Raw genomic sequence first — 21,621 nt, 5'->3', positions numbered from 1 at the left:
ATTAGATGGACAGTTATCTCACGCCTGTTTATTTTGTGCTGTTTACTATTTGTACTAAATCAGTGGTAGTTTTAGTGAGTACGGTGAAGAAGAATTGTTGGAGCTGTATATAAGTTTAAGTCATTTTGCGTTTAATGCTAGAAGACTCGAGCACAGATATCAAAGAAACTGAAGGTTTTGAACTTAAAAAAATGCAATCCTCTTTGGGGTTTCAGAGTTACGGGTTGTAGACAACACTTTTGTAAACCCCACGGGTTATTTTGTTTGAGGTTTGCACGGTTGACTTAAATGTATTTTGGTCTGTGCAACAGAATAGTCAGTAAACACTATGTGTTAACTAGGATGATATATTATTTATGTACGACAAGACACGTTTTATGACATTTCTGTTTTGTCAATGACAAAATATTTTCAATAAAAGTATGCTCGACAAAGATGTTTATGGTGTTTGATCGTTTTTGTTGCGGTGATTGAAGGACCTCAAATTTATCACTGACCCTGGATGCCTTAATGAGACGATTCTGGGTGAAATGAAAGAAGAAAAAAGGCGCGCAAACGCACAAAGCCACAGGTCATCCAGAGCCCATTGATGCTGCTGAGCAGCTGCTCTATTGTTGCTGATGTAAGGCGCCGCTCTAGTTGCCGCCAAATCTGTGGGAAGAAGTACTGGTTGTGTCACAGGAAACACACTGAGATTACTGTGGGAGTAACAACAGACTAGACTACTCAAAAAAAAAAATAAAATAAAATAAAATAAAATATATATATATATATATATATATATATATATATATATATATATATGTGTGTGTGTGTGTGTGTGTGTGTGTGTGTGTGTGTGTGTGTGCAGTGTATGTCTTGTATTGCTTTTAAATAATGTATAACCTTATTACAGAAAAACCATGAAACACCTTTTGCAGAAAACGCACTTGGTGTGACATATAGATGGTAGATGTAATCCCCGTGCTTTATCTACATTCAGTTTGTGAAAAGAGCAAGCCGTTTATAATTATGTTTTATTCAGATACAAATAATAATATAAGAGGTTTTACAAAATCTTGCAGAAATCATATTGTGTAGAAATTTTGTTAGACCTGCATGAGCTCAAAATGAGGAAAATTCGGAATCTAAGAGGAATTATTAAGTTAACTAAAAATTTGTTTTCAACCAATATGGTGACAGCGCATAACCTAAAGCATCAATGTGTCTTTTTAAAAAAAAATGAAAAAGAAGCTGGTGAAGAGCAAAGATGGTTGTACTTTATAGAGATGAAATATGCAGAAATTTATTTGAAGAATTTATTTTTGCATTTGATGTTTTTCAGGTGTTTAAGTTAAATTGTTTGTTGCATATAGCTGCTGGTGTTGTAGCATTTTCTTTTTTAATTAGGAGAAGGATATATACTGCCGAATGTATACAGTTGGAAATTTTAATAAAACATTGTAAAATGTTTTCTTAAAAACTAGAAACTTCTATCTGCATTTTTAAGTTTGCATCACTTACATGTCAGCTTTCCATGTGGTATTTTTGACTCTTATAATAATGCTTAATCAAATTTCTGACCACTATTTCATGCATAATTCTTTTAGTTAGAACATATTTGGGGGTCCTCCTATGGAGTCACATTACTGTCAGTACTCCGGTTATAGAAAATATTTCCTGGGGACATCTCTCATATCAATGGATCCTTTGCACATTTTCTTTTGCCACGAATCCACACACTTCTATATGTTAGAGATCACTAGACCTATCAAAGGTTTAAACAACCTCCAACTGCCATGTGATAAAAACAAATTAGTTATTTGGCGCCTTTTCTAGAACCCCTAATACTGATTTTAACAATTGGAATATGAACTTATTATTTCATGTATTTCATCTATTTTCCCCATAGATGGTGACTTTGAAAAATGTTTACCTTATGTATTTTGGTCTCAGACTTGGAAAGACTCGGGTGTTTTCTCTATTTTCTGATAATATATCAGAGAAAACCTCTCAGTTGTTTCACCTGAACTATTATGCTGTTTCTCCATTTCATAGCCTTGAGCTACATCCATGAGTGTTAAAATCTGATTTGATGATAAATTATTTTGACACAAAGTGAATCATGGGGCAGTATGGTGGGGCAGCGGTTAGCATTGATGCTTCACTTCAAGAAGGTCCTGAGTTTGACTCCACCAGCCAGCGGGAACCCTCCTGTGTGGAGTTTGCATGTTCTCCTTGTGATTGCGAGTATTCTCTCTGGGTACTGGGTACTCCGGATTCTCTCTGGGCGTGGTTTTAGCTCAGTCAGATGAGCAGGCAACCACATGCCTCATGGCTGAAAGCAGAGGGCCTAGGTTTGAGTGCGAACCCTGGCCCTTTGCCGCATGTCTTCCCCTCTCTTTTTCTCTCACAGCTCCACCCAGTGCTTCCTGCATAAGTTCTCTAATGACTCTGCTATAGTTGACCTCATCATTGATGGGGATGACAGGGAGTACAGAGAACTGACCATAGGTTTTGTGGACTGGTGCCAGCAGAACTGCCTCCAGATCAACAATAGAAAAACCACGGAGCTGGTGGTAGATTCCCACAGGCACAAACATCCTCCACTGCAACCACTAAACAGCTGTACATTCAGGTTGTAGATAGCTGCAGGTACCTTGGTGTTCATCTGAACAATAAACTGGACTGGATTCACAATTCAGATGCTCTCTACAGAAACGGGCAGAGCAGGCTGTACCTGTGTCTTTTGAGGTGAAAGACCCACTCCTGAAGACCTATGACTCTGGATATATCGTAAAAGTGATTTGTTTCCAGTTTTTAACAGAGCTTAAATTTACTTCCCAGTGCTGAGAACTCAATCTGGCTATGTTTCATGTTTAAACAATTATGAAGGCTCAAAATTTCAAAAGAATTCAAAAAGGAGTTTTAATCTATCTCTATGAGCTTTGGGGGGCTGGAACATGTGATATATTTATAGTATGATGATAAAATTTGGCGCACTTTCAATAAACACATTGATGTTTACAAAAATGGTCAAATACACTTGATAAAGTCCAAAAATTACAACTTGCTGATTTGGAGGGGGTTATATGGGAGGCTCATTGAATTTCCATGGAATTACTCATTTGGTGAGCAAAAGCAAAGACTTTTGCTTAACATTAGGAAGTAAATGTTTTGCCATTTTGCATAACCAAAAGAAAAACATGTGGCCAGTTCTGACATCCCGTTCTGATCAAACTTGTACATAAAAATAGAGAATGAATTCTGCTCTGCCATTAAATATCTAGCATTTCTAATTTATGTAGATGTTAGGCAGCACTTACCAGCACCAGCCAGTCATCAGTATATGCCTGCAATTCGCATAAATACTCTTTGCTTTCAAACGAAATGCACTAAATGGACATTATTGTGAACATTGCTGTGAACAGCTCCATCATGTCAGTCATAGAGTTAGATCCATATGTATTTGGACACTGATACAATGATAGTGTTTTTGCAATGATCCCTCTTTGCACTACCACAGTACATTTTACATGAAAACATTAAGATGTGATTGGAGTTCAGATTTTCAGCTTTAATAAAGGAAATGGGTACGTCTCTGCTGACCCCTCACATCCTGGACATACACTGCTCAAACTGCTGCCTTCAAACAGGCGCTCCAGAGCTCTGTTTAGGAACACCAGCCACCACAGAGACAATTTCTTCTCACAGGCTGTCACTGTGACGAACACAGTTAAATAACCCACTGTTATATTGTTCAGGTCATATAACTTCTGTGACATGTTATTTCTTACTTTTAAAAAAAAAGCTTTTTCTTTTCTTTGCATGCAGGAAGCAAAGTAAACTGGAAGCAAATTCCTTGTTTGTGTGCACAAATGTAGCCAAATAAAGATGTTTCTGATGTTATGACCATGTGCCATTTACCCATTGTCTGCCTCTGAAATGAAAAAGTACTGCTTTATTAGTGTCAGAAGTCTTTACAAAAACCCTCCAATTGTCCCATTCCTATATGGAGTATTCTTGTGTCTCCAGTTTGGTGGTTATGCCAGGATACTGTCCCTCCATTTTACTCTTCATGTAATCCCAGACACACTTGATAATGTTGAGATCAGGGCTCTGTGGGGGCCATACCTTCCAGTACTTCTTGTTCTTCTTTACGTTGAAGATAGTTCTCAATGACTTTGGCTGTGTGTTTGTATCTGGGACTCTCCACCATTTGACCTTAGGACTGAAGAAGCTTCTCGGATGAGAGGTGAAACGTCTTCAAGCAACTTAAAGAAGTCCAGACGCTTTTCTTTGCAAGCTCCTTTGACTACGATGACCTGGATGACTGAGAACCTTCACAGACATACCTGATGGTATTGCATGATGGATAAGTATCTGCCTGTATTTCTCAGGATTAAGAACACGATTAATCCTAGGCTTGGATGTAGGCTTCCTCACATTAATTGACCAAATCTCCAACTCCATTTGCAGAAATTCAACCCCAAACTTTCAAGGAACCTCCACCATGCTTCACTGCTGAAGCATGGTGTTGCTTCACTCACTCACTATTGTACCGCTCTCCAGCACTTCGATGAACAAACTGCCTTCTGCTACAGCTAAATATTTCAAATTTTAACTCGTCTGTCCAGAGCACCCCAGTTCCTATGTTTTTGTGCATGCTTAAGTCACTTGGTCTTGTTTCCACGTCAGTGGTATGGCTTTTTGACTGCAACTCCTCCATAAACATCACTTCCATCCAGACTTCTCCGGACAGCAGATGGGTGTACCTGGGTCCCACTGGTTTCTGCCAGTTCTGAGCTGATGACAGTGCTGGACATCCTCCGATTTCAAAGGGTGATAAGCTTGATGTGATCTGCTGCACTAAGTTTCCTTGGCTGACACTGCGTCTACAATCCTCAATGTTGCCCATTTCTTTGTGCTTCTTCAAAAGAGCTTGAACAGCACATCTTGAAACCCCAGTCTGCTTTAAAATCTTTGTCTGGGAGAGACCTTGCTGATGCAGTGTCCTTCACAACCTCACCTTGGTAGCAGAGTTTGGCTGTTTATCACCCAGTTTTAGGTCTCTTACACAGCTGATTCTGACCATTAGCATCTGTTTGGTATAACTGGTTGATCACCTGACTGTAATCCTACAAAGTCCCTGAATTTGATCAAGTGTACCTATGAGAATTGATGCTGGTTTGTTTGTTCGCTCATTTTGTAAACTGATAAAAAATAAACAATCATTATTTATCTTTCTGAAAGCATTCTCTGTTTACAACATTTTTTCCACACCTACCCAAAACCTTTGCACATTACGAGAATTTACTTCCATTTGTTCCAATTCCAATTGGAACAAATGGAAAAATGTTACAATTCATTTATTTCTCCATAGTTATGACTTTATCATAGAACAGTTTATGATAACAGTCAGTTGTCATAGCACTTCACAGTTTAGGTGTCAGAAAAAAACGGCTTAAATTCTTATATGAAGTAGTAAAAAAGAGATTCATATTCATTCATATCACTACTCTTTAGATTTTTAACTCCCTGTTTGACGCTCTGCACTCGAGCAGACATATAGACGTTGTAGTAAGAGCTCAGTTTGGGGAGTTTAGCCTAATTGACACTCTTCTGAAGTAATTAACATTCATACTCTTTCAAACTTTTTTCAATTTTACATTCACCGAGAAATGATATTTTTACGTTTCCACCGAAGTGATAGCCTCCACTAAAATAGGTGAACTGTACATGGTTAGAGAAAAATACTGAATTTGGTGCTCTCCGTTGTTTGAGTCGTGAAAAGCATCGAATCTCGAGATGAGGCAAAAAGTCTCTCCACCCTTAATTCCCATGAAGTGTTGGTACATTTCAGACAAAGGCTCGCTGTTATCGGTCTGCACAGATGGTTTGTCGACGCCGAATTTGATTGAAAACACAAAAGAGGACTCCGTAAGAGCAAAACAGAGAAGAGCCGACCCCTCCCACCACCATCGTCCTGCAATCCCAGCAGGGCGCGAGGGGCGCGTGCAGCAAGTGTGCCTCTCAATTTCAGAACAGGGTTTGACTTCGTTTGAAGATTTTTTGCAGGCTTCTGATCTCAATATTTTACCCCTTTAGTATTTATTTGTTTACATTTGAAGTTAAATGCTGAACTAAGATAGCTTCACAAATCGACCCCATTGCAATATTATACCTATACTCTATTGCGTTAAAAATATTAACTCAAACTGAACCAGGTGGAAAGATAGGATATATATTATATTAGAGAATTTAGTAGTAGAATTGAGAATTTTACAGTCATATTTTATTTTATTTTTTCTACCACTGTCTCCGGTAAGACAAAATAATACTGCTTCGAAAAGATATCGACAGAGTCATGCACTCCTGCTCAAACATCTTTCATCTCTGTGAAAAGATTGAGCTTTGTTATGATAAACAACCATGTCACGATAGCGTGGACGCTTAAAAAAAAGAAAACAAAACAGAGGCAAGCTATGGGAGACAACTGCAGCATAGAGTAAAACGGGATAGATGCAAAGCTTCTTTCAGTTGGACCCTAACAACATGGACCTATTAGAAGCTTGCAGATGGGATACCCACGCCAAAACCCGCGTTGAGATCGTGTGTCGTGCGTGTGAGGGTTATAGAAAAAGAGCACAAATGTTTGGAACAGTCTCTCTGTGTGTCTGCGTGCGCGCGCATAGACTGGACCAGGAGACTGCTTACTCCGGATGCGACAGAGGTGCAGGAGGAGTATGTGGGGTGTGGGGGTCATTAATGGAAGTTGGGGGTTGGTAGAGTTGGGAGCTCTTTAACAGACAGCCATCTGGTCCCCGTGGCGCGTGCTGCGCGTGTGGTTCCCCAGAGTGCAGTGGTATTTGATGGGTTGTCATGCCTATCCAGTTTATATTTTAAACAATAACAATAATATCACAGTTATCACTTAAAGTTGGTTCACACTTGGCAGGACAGATTGCTGGGTTATTAAATACTTTTAGACTACGGACAGGTAACGGACAAAAACATTTAAAATGCCTTGTGAGTAAGTTACAACCTGGTGTCCTTTTATATTTTGCTATGGTTATTGTGATTTAATAAAATGCACCCACAGCACCCACCCTTTGTTTTTTCAAGCCCCCACCTCACTGCATGATGCGTTAGCTGTAGTGGGATACACCCTACAGGTAGAGACCTCCCCTGGGTAGAGACTGCATAAAAACGTCACATGCAAAACCATTGTTGTAAAAATCTAAGAACAGATGTTATTTGAAAGTAGCGTGGCTTGGGTATATATGCCTGGAGTAAGATTCTATATCCATGTGGACACTTTTTTTCTTGAATGCAAGCCTGGCCCCTGTGCGACTAATGCATGTGCTGCATCCTCTTGTTTTAAGTTTTTATTTTTTATTTTTAAACACACAGCTCCATGCAGAGAATATATGAAGAATATTGTGTCAGAATTGCACGCATTATATCCCAGTAAACGAACAGATTTGAACAGCAACAGGAAATTCAGCTGTAAAGAAAATCTTAATAATAGCCAGTGAAAAGTGAGAATACGGATAAAATGTGATTCTATATGCGTAGCTTGTTATATTTCACAGTTAAATTACAAAATAAATAATTCTATAGCCTGTATTTTCTTTCTAGGCATCTCCGAACACTGCGTCATTACGCACCAGTAGTGTTTTCGAAACAAAACAAAATTTAGTTCCATCAACTGTGTGAGAAAAAAATGAACCTATCTTTGTATTAAAACATCATATTTAAAATATGATGTAAAATATATGGCTTAATGAATGGATATTTGATGAATTAGCATTTGACGCGTCAAAACTGAAAGCTTCTTTACGCACAAATTTCCTCAGCTTTTTGGCACAGATTTTGTTTGGTCTATGGATCATAGCGCAGACACGCACCGCAGCTACGCTTGGATTAAAGTAAAAGACAGATGGTTATCTGACTAAATTTGATGCCTTTGTCTTGTTTTCGTAGAATGTGGGTCCCGTTCAAATCGTTTTGTGCCGGCTTGGGGGCGTACCCATGACGCACGGAAACCGACGCCACGGACCTGGATATATACCCCAGTACTTGGCCGTTAGAGGCACAACTTCGCCTATCTTGGTTTTGAACACTACTCTGGCACAAAGTCGACGCTGAAAATGTCTCCGAACATGACATGCGAAGCTCTCCAATTTTTTTCCCCAAAGCTATCTCTTGCCAAAAGAAAAGAAGCTCTTGAACTGAGAAAGGTAAGCAAAGTGGCTAAATTTAGTTTCATTTCCTTAAGTATTTTTTACCGCATACTTCACACATGTTGTAATGAATGAATACTAAATTCTATGTGTCCTTTTGTTTCAGACTATGAAACCGCTAATGGAAAAAAGAAGACGCGCCCGTATTAACGAAAGTCTGAACCGCTTAAAAAACCTAATCATCCCCCTCACAGGCAGAGATGTAAGTTGTTTGAATTTACATTTTCAGTATGCTCACTTTGCAGATGTAACTGACTATAGTCAGCACAGCATTTTGACTCGTACATCTAACATCTTCTTTTCCCTTTTGTCTCCAGCACTCTCGTTACTCCAAGCTTGAGAAAGCAGACATCCTGGAAATGACCGTGCGGTTCCTCGGTGACATTCAACCTGCTAACGCTAAAAGTAAGTTAGCTATGACTTATTTAACCCTTTTATTTCTAAATGTATTAACAACAGATTAGATGAACATCAATCCTAACATTTATCTGTTTTTTCAGGTTCTGTAGAGAATTACAGGGAAGGTTTTAAGGCGTGCCTCAAACGCGTCTCTGTTCTGCTTCCCCAAACCAACTTGGATCCAGACGCACACCAGCGCGTCAATGAATTTGTCCAGCAGTCCATATCCGCCACCGTCACCCCAACCTGCCTGAACTGCTGCGCCCAGACCTCGATGACTTTGCCTCAGATCCATCAGAGACTCTTGAGCATCAAATCCAGCTTCAGCTCCAGGGTGCAGAGTCAGCAACGCAGCAGCGCAGCGGTCCCAAACCATGCGCAGTCAGACTCGCAGACTGCCAGCGCTGCAGTGTGGAGACCTTGGTAAATTTTTTAAGTGGTCCTCCGACAGCTGTAAAAAGACTGTAATGTGTTTAATGTTGGGAATAATATTGAGAGAGCATTACCTGTAAATACACACAGTGATTAAGAGCTTGGATTCCGTGATGAAAAGCAACAATTCATCGTATTGGTTGAGTATTGTATACTCGTTTTGCGCGCGAGTCTTTTGTCCTGTACAAGCTGACAAGTGTAGACAGTCGTGTATATATGAATTTTTTAAAAATCTGCATGTATGTATACGTTCAATATTTAGTCCTCGTCGCGGACTAAGTAATCAGGGGCCATTGAAACAGCCCTGTAAGACCCAAAGGGTCAGTTTATGTCTGAATTTGCACAACAGACTTCAGAGTCCTGAATCTGTGCAGATGAACTTTGTAGACATAAAATGTCTGCAGTGAGTATCTCTGTTGGGGTGTGTTGTATTTTTGCTGTTTACAGCAAATTGTATTGTATATTTTGTACAATAAATGAATAAATAAACTAGTTAGATCTCGCTTTGTGTTTTTGCTTAGACTTTCTGGTCTTTTAAAGGTTTATTGATATGGATCGTTTATTCAGTAATAAAAGGAAAAACGCTCTTTGGACCATGACTGTGATTTTAACTGTAAGGACAGGGGCAGGACAAGGCACGCAGCAAATTTGCAAAGCAAAACTGGCAGTATGAACTGACCTATATTACAGGAAGAAAGCAGACAATGCAGCACCAATGTGTACATAAAAAAACGGAGTTTTTTGAGCTAAAACGTGGCGTAGAGAATTGAATGCATTTTTTTACATTAATGAACAAAGTATTATATGACACAGTTGTCAGGCAGATGTGAACAAAACTGACGCCACTGGCTGGGACGCATTTTGAGGTCAAATGCGCCCACAGCAGGCAGCATAAAATATTGCTCCTGAATGGATAGTTTGAGAAAGTGCGGTCTCTGCTGCCCCCCTCTGGGCGATTATAGGTATTGACATAGCTGAGGTTTCTGTTTCTCAAACATGCCTTTCTCATTTAACAATTTAGGAAGCTATGGAATGCAAAGGATCTTCTCTGGCTTATTATATCGATAATATAATAGTTTGTTATTTTAGGGCAATTTTAAAAGAACAGATTTTGCAAAACATTTAGCAGATAATTTCTACGAGCTCTGCACATTTCCTCTAATCGAGCCATTTCGCAAAGACACTGCGACCACAGCAGCCGGCGGACGCCGGGAGAGTGATTTCCCTTCACATCACACACGAATCTCACTGCAACACGAGAACCATGTCGGCACCGCAGACGGGCGAGGCAGCATCCCCCCTTCAGATATGCAGGTAGGACGTTTAATAAGACACGTTTACACGAGTGCTACCTTCACACACATGCTAATAACGTGCTGCTGGTCGCCAAATGACGAGAACAACGCGGCTACCGGCGTAGTTGCGTGAGAGCTGCTGAGAGGACGATAACCCAGATAATCCGCTTCTGCTTCTTTTTATATTTTTGCGCAGACTCCATCGCCCGAGGCGAGTTCAGCCGCTGGTTCAAGATGTTTGACGTGTGCTGTTGTATAAAATACGAGACGCAGTTTTTTCAGGATGTTTAACGTTCGAGCTTCGTCAGAGGTGCGGACCATCTCAGCCGCGTTTCACAAGTGATGACCTCAGCGCGGTTAGCTCATACAGAACAGGCGAAACACGGCCAAGGACGAAGGCCACTACCATTTTACCCAAAGTCCAAGAAAAGTAAACACTTTATCGCGTGAAAGTTTATCGCGTGACTCAATTTGTCTGGACATTAGTTTAATTAGTCCGCACTTTGCCCCTTTATTTATTTAATCAGATAATGAACAGATGTAGAGCCCAGAAAGCAAACAGCCATCTGTGATAATAAGGGCACGACTGCGACCTATTAAAATACCTTTCAACTGCGCGTAATTTTCCAGAGAATAGGTGGTAGTACTTGCGCCCGTCCGTAGATGGAGCCAAACTTCTCTTGCGCACCTCTGCTATGTCAGAAATATATGCCTACATTTAAAGAAAAGAAAAAAAGGAAAATAAAACATTCCCTCAAGTAAAAACACGAAAAACGACGAAAAAGACGGGAAAAAAAAATGCACAATCAAAAGAAGATTTAAATTATTCTAAAACAGCAACATATGATACTTATATAAGTCACTATGACATCTATAGGACATTTAAATGGTAAATGGCCTGTATTTATATAGCGCTTTACTAGTCCCTAAGGACCCCAAAGCGCTTTACATATCCAGTCATCCACCCATTCACACACACATTCACACACTGGCGATGGCAAGCTACATTGTAGCCACAGCCACCCTGGGGCGCACTGACAGAGGCGAGGCTGCCGGACACTGGCGCCACCGGGCCCTCTGACCACCACCAGTAGGCAACGGGTGAAGTGTCTTGCCCAAGGACACAACGACCGAGACTGTCCAAGCTGGGGCTCGAACCGGCAACCTTCCGATTACAAGGCGAACTCCCAACTCTTGAGCCACAATCGCCCAGTTTTATAAGTTTTATAATCTTTTCTCATTCTTCACTGCTCAGTGTTCAGTTTCTGAGAAGTTTACCACGGTCTTCGGAAGACTTTCTGAAGCCAGACAGTATTAGTATTAGTATTAATGAATCATAACTTCAAAAGTATTTCTTTAAACATTGGGTCTGATCCGCCCCCCCTCGTGGAGGATGTCAAGTATTTCTGGCTTTGCATGATTGATGCGTTGAAACCTTTAGGTGACTGACCATGTGGGAGTAAGTTTCCAGTTACTGGGATGTTGCGGTAAGATGCTAGTAGTTCGATTGGATATGAACTTCTTTTCTGTAATCATGAAAAAATGTAATGTTTACAGTCATAATAATACAGTGATCATCAAAGATTATGGGATTATCTTTAATGATCACAGAAAACAAAGGCGACAGTCACAGGTTGGGTCAGTGAACATATTTATTTAAGCTTATGCTATAAACTCACACTATCTACTTCAGCTACACTACCACAAGCCCAAAACAGATTTAGCCTTGCTAAACTAACATGAAAACCATGTAATGTCTAAAAGCAAAGAGCGAAGAAAAGAATCCCACCAACCACAGGTTGTCACAGACTGATTGGATGATTCACTGTATAAAAGGTGCACTCACTTATCAAATACATCATTCTTCATCATGCTTCAGTGCACCAGCTTCTAGATAAATCACTCACAGAATTCAGTATGAGTGCATATTTTCAACATTTAAGGGCTGAAAGTGTTTCAATCCTTTACAAAAGGATCAATACAAACTATTCAATCACCAGAACGTCACCTTTTGGGCCGTGTGTGTGGAAAAGTCACTGAGAGCCCAGCTCAAACCCAAAATCCTAGTGGTATACTCATCCTGCTCTCTTCTCTCCTTCCTCTTGTTGCTGCACTGGCAAATTCTTACAGAGTTGATGTCAACAGGTTCGTGAGCATTGTGCACAAATGACAGGGAGCAAGGCCAGGAAGTGCAAGTTTATTATGTGAACGTCTCAGCAGGCCCTCTGCCATCAAAGCTTTTCAGAAAAAGTGCCTATTTTAATCAATGGAGTGTAAAATGACTGAATAAATATTTGCAGAGCTAAAATTCAAATCATAAGGAAAATGTGTACTGCATAAAATTTTTTAATAACATGTCCACTTTGCCACTTTACCACAACACTATGACTGTAAACACCCAGTATAGCCCAGAGGACGGCTTTTTTTGTTAGTCATTTAGATTGAGGTCTTCCTAAGAAGTTACCCTGACTGATCCATTGGATATTCTGTCTTTGCACAATGATCTTTAACGTCACTGAACAGTTAGAAGTGGATGTATGTGCATTAACAGGAAGTTAGTCATCTAGTTCTTCTTTAAGTCAGCTTCACTGACTATATATCAAAGATGCGCTCCGTCTGATTTCTTCGCTGCAATAAGAAGCTAAACAGGATCCATCAAAGCGCCCTCGTGATTAGTTTAAGAGTGCATTTGGAAGCGTTATGACCTTTATATTGTTGGCTTTCATTTGGCCTCATATCCAATATTTTTTGACTTTCATTTTGGCACTATTAAGAACTTCAGATTGCTTTTCTGCAACACACTAGGAAGGTATATTTTTTCCAACTGTTTGCTCAGAGTTCAGTTTGTTCCTCTCTAAAAGATTCGTACAACGGCTTTGTGAAAAGCTAAAAAATATAAACAATTTATTTTGTGACTTTTAGTACAGAATAGGAGAACACCAAGTGGTAAGACAACATTCTCTGACTTACTGTTTATGCATACAGCGATATGGATGTGTGAGTGTGTTTGGCAAATGCCTGTCTCACGTGGTAATGTAAGTATGCTTGCAGTTAAACACTAGGATGCAAAATCACTTTCACACCTGTGCTGTGATCTTGTTCTGTGGACAGCCGGGAGAGAAATGACACTGAGACCCCAGTTTGTGAAGATAATTCTGTCTTTCAGCCAACATTGTTCTCGACGCAGGTAAACTAAAATAAATAAATAAATAAGAGTTTTTTTTCAACAGGCAGAAGCTTTTGTCTTAGGCACCCATTAACAGCAATATTTTGCATTTTCAGTTAGTTATCATCTATATATTGTTTGTATGTTTAGTCCAGTGGTGCTGCTTCTAATCAGAAACAACGTCAGCTTTTGTGTACTCACCTGTGTATATAATCTGTGTATTATAGATATTTTGGTTGATTTACATGAGTAAACAAGTGATTAATCAACTACATCCTGATTTGGAGGTGTGTAAGTGTGATTTGAAAGGTTTGTGGACTTGGCTTTCTTTATTTTACTTTTTTAAGCCTGCTATTCTGTTGAACATATTAAACTGTATTATGTTGGTACTGGGGTGGTTGTAATCTTGGCCAAGTATCTTCAGTTTGTTTCCTAAATTTCAAAATTTAGTCTTTACTATAGAAAAATACAGTGGAGAAACATTCTCGTGAATTAAGGATCTGAGACAAGTTTCATTCATCTGGTGCTTTGCATGTGTCTCAGGACATCTTGGCAGATTTGTCACTGTCAAACTCTGTCAGCTGCAAGACTCAAACCTCAATGTGATGATGACTTCTTTCATTAGCTAACTCCTGTCTGTCTTTGTATCAGCGGGTCTGCTGAGATCCAGTTTGACTAGTTAATGTGGTTTGAGCGGTAATACTCCATGACATCACTCAGACCATCAACGTCAGATCTCAAAATCTTGAAAGCTGGGTTCTTAGAGCTCATACACAGAGGAAGTAGGTGAGAGACGAAGACTGAGAGCCAGTCCGTGTTTAGAGATGGATTGCTCTAGGGCTCAGCAAAGTCAGGCTTCAGATGAAGTGGATAAGACGACTGCAGTGGTGGAGAAACAGCAACATAGTCAAAGTAAGCAAGTAAGCAAAGATGTCAGGGAGGGTGAGAAGACTGGAGCTTGGAAGTGTACCAAAAATCATCTTAGCAGGTACTTGGTTACTGATGCACACACACTCACACACACAGTCTGTTTTGATCATTTTGTGTTGGTTCCTAGTCATTTCCTACATATGGTGAGGAGTTTTGTGAATTCTAGTAAATAGAAAACTGAGAATTGTCAAGTTTTATGGGAAGTTATTGATCACCTTTCTATTACACAAGGGCTTACTAATGCTGCCAAGCTGCGTATTGTCTTCCTTTTTGTTCTATACACACACACACACACACACACACACACGCACATACACACACAGTCTAAATCTTAACCGTGTGTGTCACAGAATTAGTCAGTGCAGTGGCGCACTGCATTATTGTGGTTAGACATTTGTACATTTTGGATTAACAGTGCGTAAAGTGATTACACCAGGTATAACTGGTACGACTCGTTTATCCATACACTGAAGAAGTGGAGCCACTTCATGCACCGTCTGCGATAATGATGCTGTGCTTGATAACACTATTCGGGAAGCTTATAATACAGTTGGTGATATGTAATAAAAAGATAATGACACAAATTTGAATGTGAATCAGACCGAAAGTCATGGGTCATATAAAGAGCCTTGAGGCGACTGTTGTTGGGATTTGGCGCTGTGTAAATACAATTGAATTGAATCGTAGTAATGCATTCATTAATTATTGCAGGATTATGCGGCCAGACGATGCCAACGTTGCGGGCAACGTCCACGGTGGCAACATCCTCAAGATGATAGAGGAAGCCGGATGCATTGTCGGCACGCGGCACTGCAACACACAGAACGGGGTAAGAGACAACAGCCACTGTCTTTCTGGACTGTGCTATCGTACTGTTGGATAAATGAAGTCAAGGAAGTTCTCCATAAGTTCCTCTAATGTTAATTTTTTTGTAGCAGAGAGGTGTCATTTATATAATGCACTGCAGTACTAAATGTTTCTATTTTTTAGCACCTGAATAAAGAGACTAAAATATGTTGTGAATAACAGTGTTGAAAACTTCTGTACTATAAGTGTGAATTGACAGAAATTAATGCAAGAAACTAAGAAATGATAACCATTACTTTTACAACTCAAATTTTAAAAAAAGTTTAAAAAAATGTGAAAAATTAATTAAAAACACAATAAAGGAAATACAAAATCTCAAAAGGGAGTTATTTCTGTCTAACTTGCAGTTATACTAGCATTAAAAACATATTTATCAAATTAGTGAAGTTTCCATCCATCCATCCAATTCTTCCACTTATTCATTGTACTGGGCTAGGATATAGCCTGCCAATCACAGGGCTGACACAAAGAGACAGACAATCATTCACATTCACACCTAAAACCAGTTTAAAATCTCAAATTAATCGAAACCCTGTGTATGTCTTTGTGGGAGGAAGCCAGAGCACCCAGAGTGAACCCATGCAGACAAAGGGGAGAACACACAATCCCAGCCTGGATTTGAATCTAGGACCTTCTTGCTGCGAGGCGACAGTGCCTCACAGACAGTGACATCTGCAGTTGTACACATCATTAACCTCATTTGGACTATACAACCTTGCTCAGTGGTATTATTTTTATCACTCAGTGTACAGTCATGTAACTGGGGGAATCAACCTCAGTGACTCAGGATTTTAAACCAGATTTTCCCTCTGATCTTCCAGCAGAGCAATTTCCAGATTCCTGCCATTGCAGTCAGATGTTGTGATTATGTGACTATGTGTGTATAAGTTTTGAGTCTGCTGTTTGTCTTGTATAGGACCGCTGCTTGGCAGCTCTGGTTCGGGTGGAGAAGACAGAGTTCCTGTCCCCCGTGTTCATAGGCGAGGTCACCCACGTCACTGCTGAGATCACGCACACCTCCAAGCACTCGCTGGAGGTCCAGGTCAAAGTCATGGCTGAGAATATCCTCACAGGTGAATTGCTGTGATATTCAAAAATGAATGCCTAACCCTAACCCTTAGCCTAAACCTAACCCTAACCTAAATGTAACCCTGTCACTAAAACCACATTTTGAGTCTCAAAAATGCCTTCAAATTTGTGGAGGTGGGCATTTTGTCCCCATAAAGACTGTTGGTCCCCACAAGTATAGTAACATTACAATTTTTGTTCCCTACAAAGATATGTAAACATGGTACACACACACACATCAAACCTGTTTGGGAACCGTTTTATAGCATTTTTCAGTTAATGATGAAAGGGAATTTAATTCACCCAAACGATTTTAATCCTGCTTAGTTTACAGAAAAACTGTTTGTTATAAGATAAATTTAACATTAAGCACGCTACTTTTGACTGCTCCCTTGCCACAAGGGGTAACCACAGCGGAAAGTGTCATGGCTACTGAACGGACCCACGCGCAGACAGTTCTTTCAAGGAAACAAAAAGGGGATTTATTTACAATAGGGATCACCTTAGTGCAAAATATATGTACAGTGAGTTGGGAGGGGGTCCAGGGCTCCAGGGAGAGAAGGGGGGGGGGGGGGATCCACACACACGCTTCCTCTTCCACTCAGTCACCGCCACCGCTCCTCCGCACACACGCACTCCTCTTCAGCCGCACTCGCTCCAACACTCCACACACTGCCCCACTTGGACAGGTCCAGTGATTCGGTCCAGAATCTACAGACAGAAGGTCAAGGTTAGTTCCACAACATAAAACACGTGTAAGCGATTCTTCTTTGAATATGCCGCGAGCACGAACTCAGGTGGTTCGACGTTCCAGCGGTGAGCTGCTCTGTGCCACTGCCTTAAATAGCAGCTGGGGAAATCAGCCAGATCAGCCGCAGGTGGACACCATCCACAGGGGTGCGTGGGCCAAGAGTGAGAGCCCGTAATGAGCTCCACCCAGGCAGAGAGGAGGAGGAGAGACAAAAAACTAAAACTAACAACAACAAAACCTGTAGCCAGCGTGGGCCAACCAGAGAGACACGGGGACCATGACAGAAAGATCTGCAATTTTTAATTGACTGATTTTTATGTCCTAAACAAACCCAAAGGGGATTTATGTGTCCAGTGGAATCTAACCAGCAGTGGTTAACTGCACATCAGCATGCACATTGATGTAGGATTTCTGCTTCCTGGATGATTTTGTTTGAGTCGCACTACTTTATCTGTGCATCGTTGTTCACCTTTAGCCTCATTCTCATCATTTCAGAGAACCAATGGTATGGTAAACATTGAAACAGGAAGTTGACTACAGAAAGATAAAGTTGACAAACACAGATATACAAATATCTGCATGTTCAGCATGTACTGTAAAAATTGGGGCTGCAACTAATAATCTTGTGTTATTAGTTGGAACAAGTAACTATTTGGAGCTTTTGCTTGGAAATATCTTAATCAGTTCTCAAAGAGCTCTCTTATTCAAAAAATTAACATGTGACATAAAAAAAAAGCAAACGTGTGTGTGAAAGTTTAGCAGTAAGCGTTATGGTGTAAAAAGTGCATAGGTGAAACTTTTTGTCTGGTTATTTGTGCAAGTCAAACATTAGTTTTGTCTTTATCTCTTTGTCTCACTGTCAGGCAGAAATATTTATGAATCGGAATTTATCTCTGTGTTTCACGCGTTATTTCTTAAATGGGAAAGACTTCCTATGGAAATATTTTGTCACTTCTGGAAAATTGGATTACTTAACGATCAATGAAAAATGACTTCATTGTGACATTCCGCTGTTTAACCACAAGAGGGCAGCACATAGTAAGTGGTACTGCTTGTGGCAGCATGAATAATGAAACGCTTTCACAAGGGACTGCATTACGTGCTGTGATGGGGGAACAGAATGTAAGAGGGATGCTGATTTCTAGAGTATTTGGCAACTGATGATGTTTCTAATTCTGTAATACACGTAATACACTTTATTTATATGTGTGCAGGTTAACTTGAACACACAGGCTCCCACAATTCTCAGAGTACCTCAGGTAAAGATGCAGAGACCACTTTGGGTTGCTGTATCTGAACCTTTAAATGGCACGGGGACAGAAGTCTGCCTGTGATAAATGTCTCTACAAATTTAATGTCTTAAGGCACTGTAAAGTATGTAATTAGGGGGTTATCTGTGAGTTTTGGCAGTTTACACCAGGTGCAGTTTTTAAGTATGAAAGAAAAGCAAATTTTAATAGTTGTGCAGTGGTGGTGTCCATCTTTCAGCTGGTGAAACTAAAGACGGGAGGAAATGGAAAGAGAGGCAGATGGAGAGCAGCAGACAGACATATCGATGGGGAAAAAGATAGCAAAGAGAATTTAAGAGGAAAAATAGCAAGAGTAGCGAAGAGATAGAAAGAAGGATGAGGAAAAGGAGGTGTGGGAAACAAAAGAAGTATCCCCTAGACAGCCGTTGCCCTAGCAACAGGCTTATACTGGTTGGTTGGCTGGTTGCTGGGCTGAAAGCAGGTTGACGGAGGCGGAGGCACAGATATGAGGTGACAGGTGGAGAGCAGCATACATACGTGCAGGCACCGGAATGGACAGCCCTCTACAGTGAATGGCCCGTTAGGAAGGACCCCTAATGAGGGGGAGATCAGGAAGCAAGCACATGGACTCGAAGCATTGTTCAGTTTGGTTCAAACATTTCTAACAGGGGAGACATTTTCAATAAAATGGAATCTAGCTTCCATTCCTATATTCACTATTTAGTCACATCAAGTTTGTCTTATAAAACATGCTAAGAAATCCTAATTTGCATTGCAATATGTAATAGGTTTTAAAGCAGTAGTCCACAGTTATAGAAAATGACACAATGCATCTTCTGGTACTTTCAATCATTATTAATTTCTAAATTTTCTGTTCTCTTGAGAGTGAAAAATCTATTACTATACTCGCATAAACAAAGAAAAAGGATTCGTTGTGAGGGTTTGAGTGTAGGTTTAGTGTCAGGGCAATGTGGGTGTAGTGTAAATAAGAGGAGTTGTAGCCCGGGGTGGGAGCAGGCATGGAGGTGAGTTCCTCTGGGACATCAAACTTTGCTACTGAGGTCTCTAGAGGCTGTGTGGGCCAAGCACAGTAATAGAATTAGTTTATATTGTATGCTAAATTTTATGTACAGTAAAAAGTACACTGTTTTCCTGGTTCACACTTAACAGCAACTTATGTTAGTCACAAATACCCCCCCAAAACAAAGTCAAGTCAAAGTTTATTTATATAGCACATTTAAAAGACTAGTGTACATCAAAGTGCTTCACAATAAAACCGCAGTGCGGGCAGAACAAAGAACAAATAGTACAATTATACTTAAAATTGCATTTACATGGTGTAGTGCAGGCCGAATGAAAGTCAAACTAATTTGTTTCAAAAGCTAAGTTAAACAAGTGTGTTTTTAAACGAGATTTGAACGATTGAATTGATTCCAAAGTACGGATTTCGACTGGGAGATAATTCCAGAGTCTAGGGGCAGGGTTTTTAAACGAGACCTTGGTTGCATTTGGAGCAGTTGGCTGGAGGATCTTAATGCTCTCTTTGGGTTGTATGGATCAAGGAGATCAGTTAAGTAGCTAGGAGTCATGTTATTTAGAAGAGAAGAAAACAAAAGTACAAAACTGCTACAGATATTAATCATTTGAAGCGATCGAAACCTGCATATAGTAAAGTGAGCTGGCAATGTGAAAGACTTCATTAAACATTTAAAGGAGAGCCCGAGAAGGAGCAGCAGCTTGGTGGTGTAGTAGGTCATATTTACAGGAAGTGGGCCATATTTGTTTGTATACTGTAACTATGGCTGTGCATTTGAGTTGGCGCAGCTGCGAAAAGCCAATGGTTATGCATTTAATGGATCTATTTTTGTCCAAATCTCAGTAGAATACAGTATGCTCAGCTGTGGCCGAGCACATGTTTTTAGTTTGTATTCTTGTTAGATGTGCACTTTTGTGCCTAATTTTTTGAATGCATATTTGGATGTTCCATGCGCACTTCATACATGCATGTGGGTTTTCGTCTGTGTTTGGCTCTTTAAAAGGTTCCTGCAGGGCAGAGAGGGAAGAGAAGATAACGGGAGCAGACATTATTTGCTTCTGTCATGTTGGCTTAGCATCATGGCTCACACAATGTGGCCCAGTCAGACACGGATGCCAAGTGGATGTACCTGCACACATTCTCCGTCACAACGCATGCACGTACCCAACACACTGACCCACGCCCATACACACACGGGGTTGTGCAGGGATGACCTGCATGCATGCAGAGCCTCATATGTAGACACAGAAAAAGAAATCACACACCTACGTGTTCTCACACCCACACTGAATGAGCACAGTTTCCTTCTTGCTAAAAGAGAACACATACCGAGACAGGACTGGCAGGTTTTACATATTCCCGACCAGCTCTTTTCCAAGGCAGAAGATTGATGGATTGCTTAAAACAGGAATACAGAACAAAGGATTTTACCAGTTGTAGACCAGATTATGCACTTTGTGTATTTTCTGGTGTACATCACAGGGTGTGCATTTGTGCAGCCGTGCATGCTTTTTTAGCTCTGTGCAGATGTTAATGTGCATGCTCCTTGTATCTTGCACTCTTTGTGCAAGGATCTTTGCATTTATTTAATATGTATGTGTGTGTGTGTGTGTGTGCGCGCGTGTGTATGTGGAGGAGGCAATCATCCAGGTTCCACAGTCAGTCAGGCAGCATCTCGTCAGGCAGGCCTCAGTCACAGACCCTCAGGGTAAGGCTGCCTACTGTGGGCACGAGCCGTGATGATTGTCCCTGCTGGGGGGATTGCGCATGCGTACTAACATACACATGCACACTCACAGTCAGACCTACACACACTACAGCACGTGCAGATTTGCAGATGTGAGAATACACATACATAATGAAATGCCACACTCTCTCACACACACACAAACACTCGCCACTTTATAGAATGTGCACATACACGCACACACACACATGCACACACACATACACACGTGCGCTCTGTACATTCATATAATGTGCTTGTGCTCAGTCACTCATGGGACTCGCATATATATATATGCAATGCTACTTGTGTTGCACTCTGGCGCACATTCACATGAACACGACATACACAAATCCCTCCTGTTCAACACACATGAGCAGGGAGAGAGCTGAGAGCGCAGCATTGTGGGTTTGATGCTTAAAATGTTGTAACCATGATAGTTCCTGTCCTGGTAGGTCACAGAACTGCACATCCTC

At 40.6% G+C, this 21,621-nt stretch overlaps 2 protein-coding genes across 4 annotated transcripts in view; both read left to right on the top strand.

Moving 5' to 3' along the window:
• The first annotated feature begins 8,108 nt into the window (after nt 1-8,108).
• LOC309696506 (transcription factor HES-2-like) lies at nt 8,109-9,053 on the top strand. Its single transcript, XM_082517757.1, has 4 exons — nt 8,109-8,222; nt 8,332-8,427; nt 8,543-8,630; nt 8,726-9,053. The coding sequence occupies exons 1-4, from the start codon at nt 8,133-8,135 to the stop codon at nt 9,049-9,051; spliced, it is 600 nt and encodes a 199-aa protein (XP_082373883.1). The 5' UTR covers nt 8,109-8,132; the 3' UTR covers nt 9,052-9,053.
• A 978-nt stretch (nt 9,054-10,031) lies between these two features.
• Nucleotides 10,032-21,621, top strand: part of acot7 (acyl-CoA thioesterase 7) — a 57,642-nt gene continuing 46,052 nt past the window's right edge. The window contains exons 1-3 of one of the 3 annotated variants that reach the window (XM_082517756.1): nt 10,032-10,370; nt 15,159-15,276; nt 16,231-16,387. In XM_082517756.1, coding sequence (XP_082373882.1) covers nt 10,321-10,370; nt 15,159-15,276; nt 16,231-16,387 — 325 coding nt within the window. In that variant the 5' untranslated portion in view covers nt 10,032-10,320. Of the gene's footprint in view, nt 10,371-14,056; nt 14,506-15,158; nt 15,277-16,230; nt 16,388-21,621 lie in introns of those variants that run through there. The other 2 variants (XM_082517754.1, XM_082517755.1) reach the window with 2 other exon arrangements.

The sequence above is a fragment of the Aulonocara stuartgranti genome, assembly GCF_965226115.1.
Source record: "Aulonocara stuartgranti genome assembly, chromosome: 20".
NCBI classification, from domain to species: domain Eukaryota; kingdom Metazoa; phylum Chordata; class Actinopteri; order Cichliformes; family Cichlidae; genus Aulonocara; species Aulonocara stuartgranti.
The sequence above is the reverse complement of the archived record's forward strand: the minus strand, read 5'-3'. Positions and strand labels throughout refer to the sequence as shown.

Bases quoted from the DNA above. Each gene is read 5' to 3' on its own strand.
- LOC309696506 (XM_082517757.1), top strand. From the start codon at position 8,133: ATGTCTCCGAACATGACATGCGAAGCTCTCCAATTTTTTTCCCCAAAG. The intron at 8,428-8,542 runs GTAAGTTGTTTG...TTTTGTCTCCAG, and splicing joins TCCCCCTCACAGGCAGAGAT to CACTCTCGTTACTCCAAGCT. The intron at 8,631-8,725 runs GTAAGTTAGCTA...CTGTTTTTTCAG, and splicing joins TCAACCTGCTAACGCTAAAA to GTTCTGTAGAGAATTACAGG.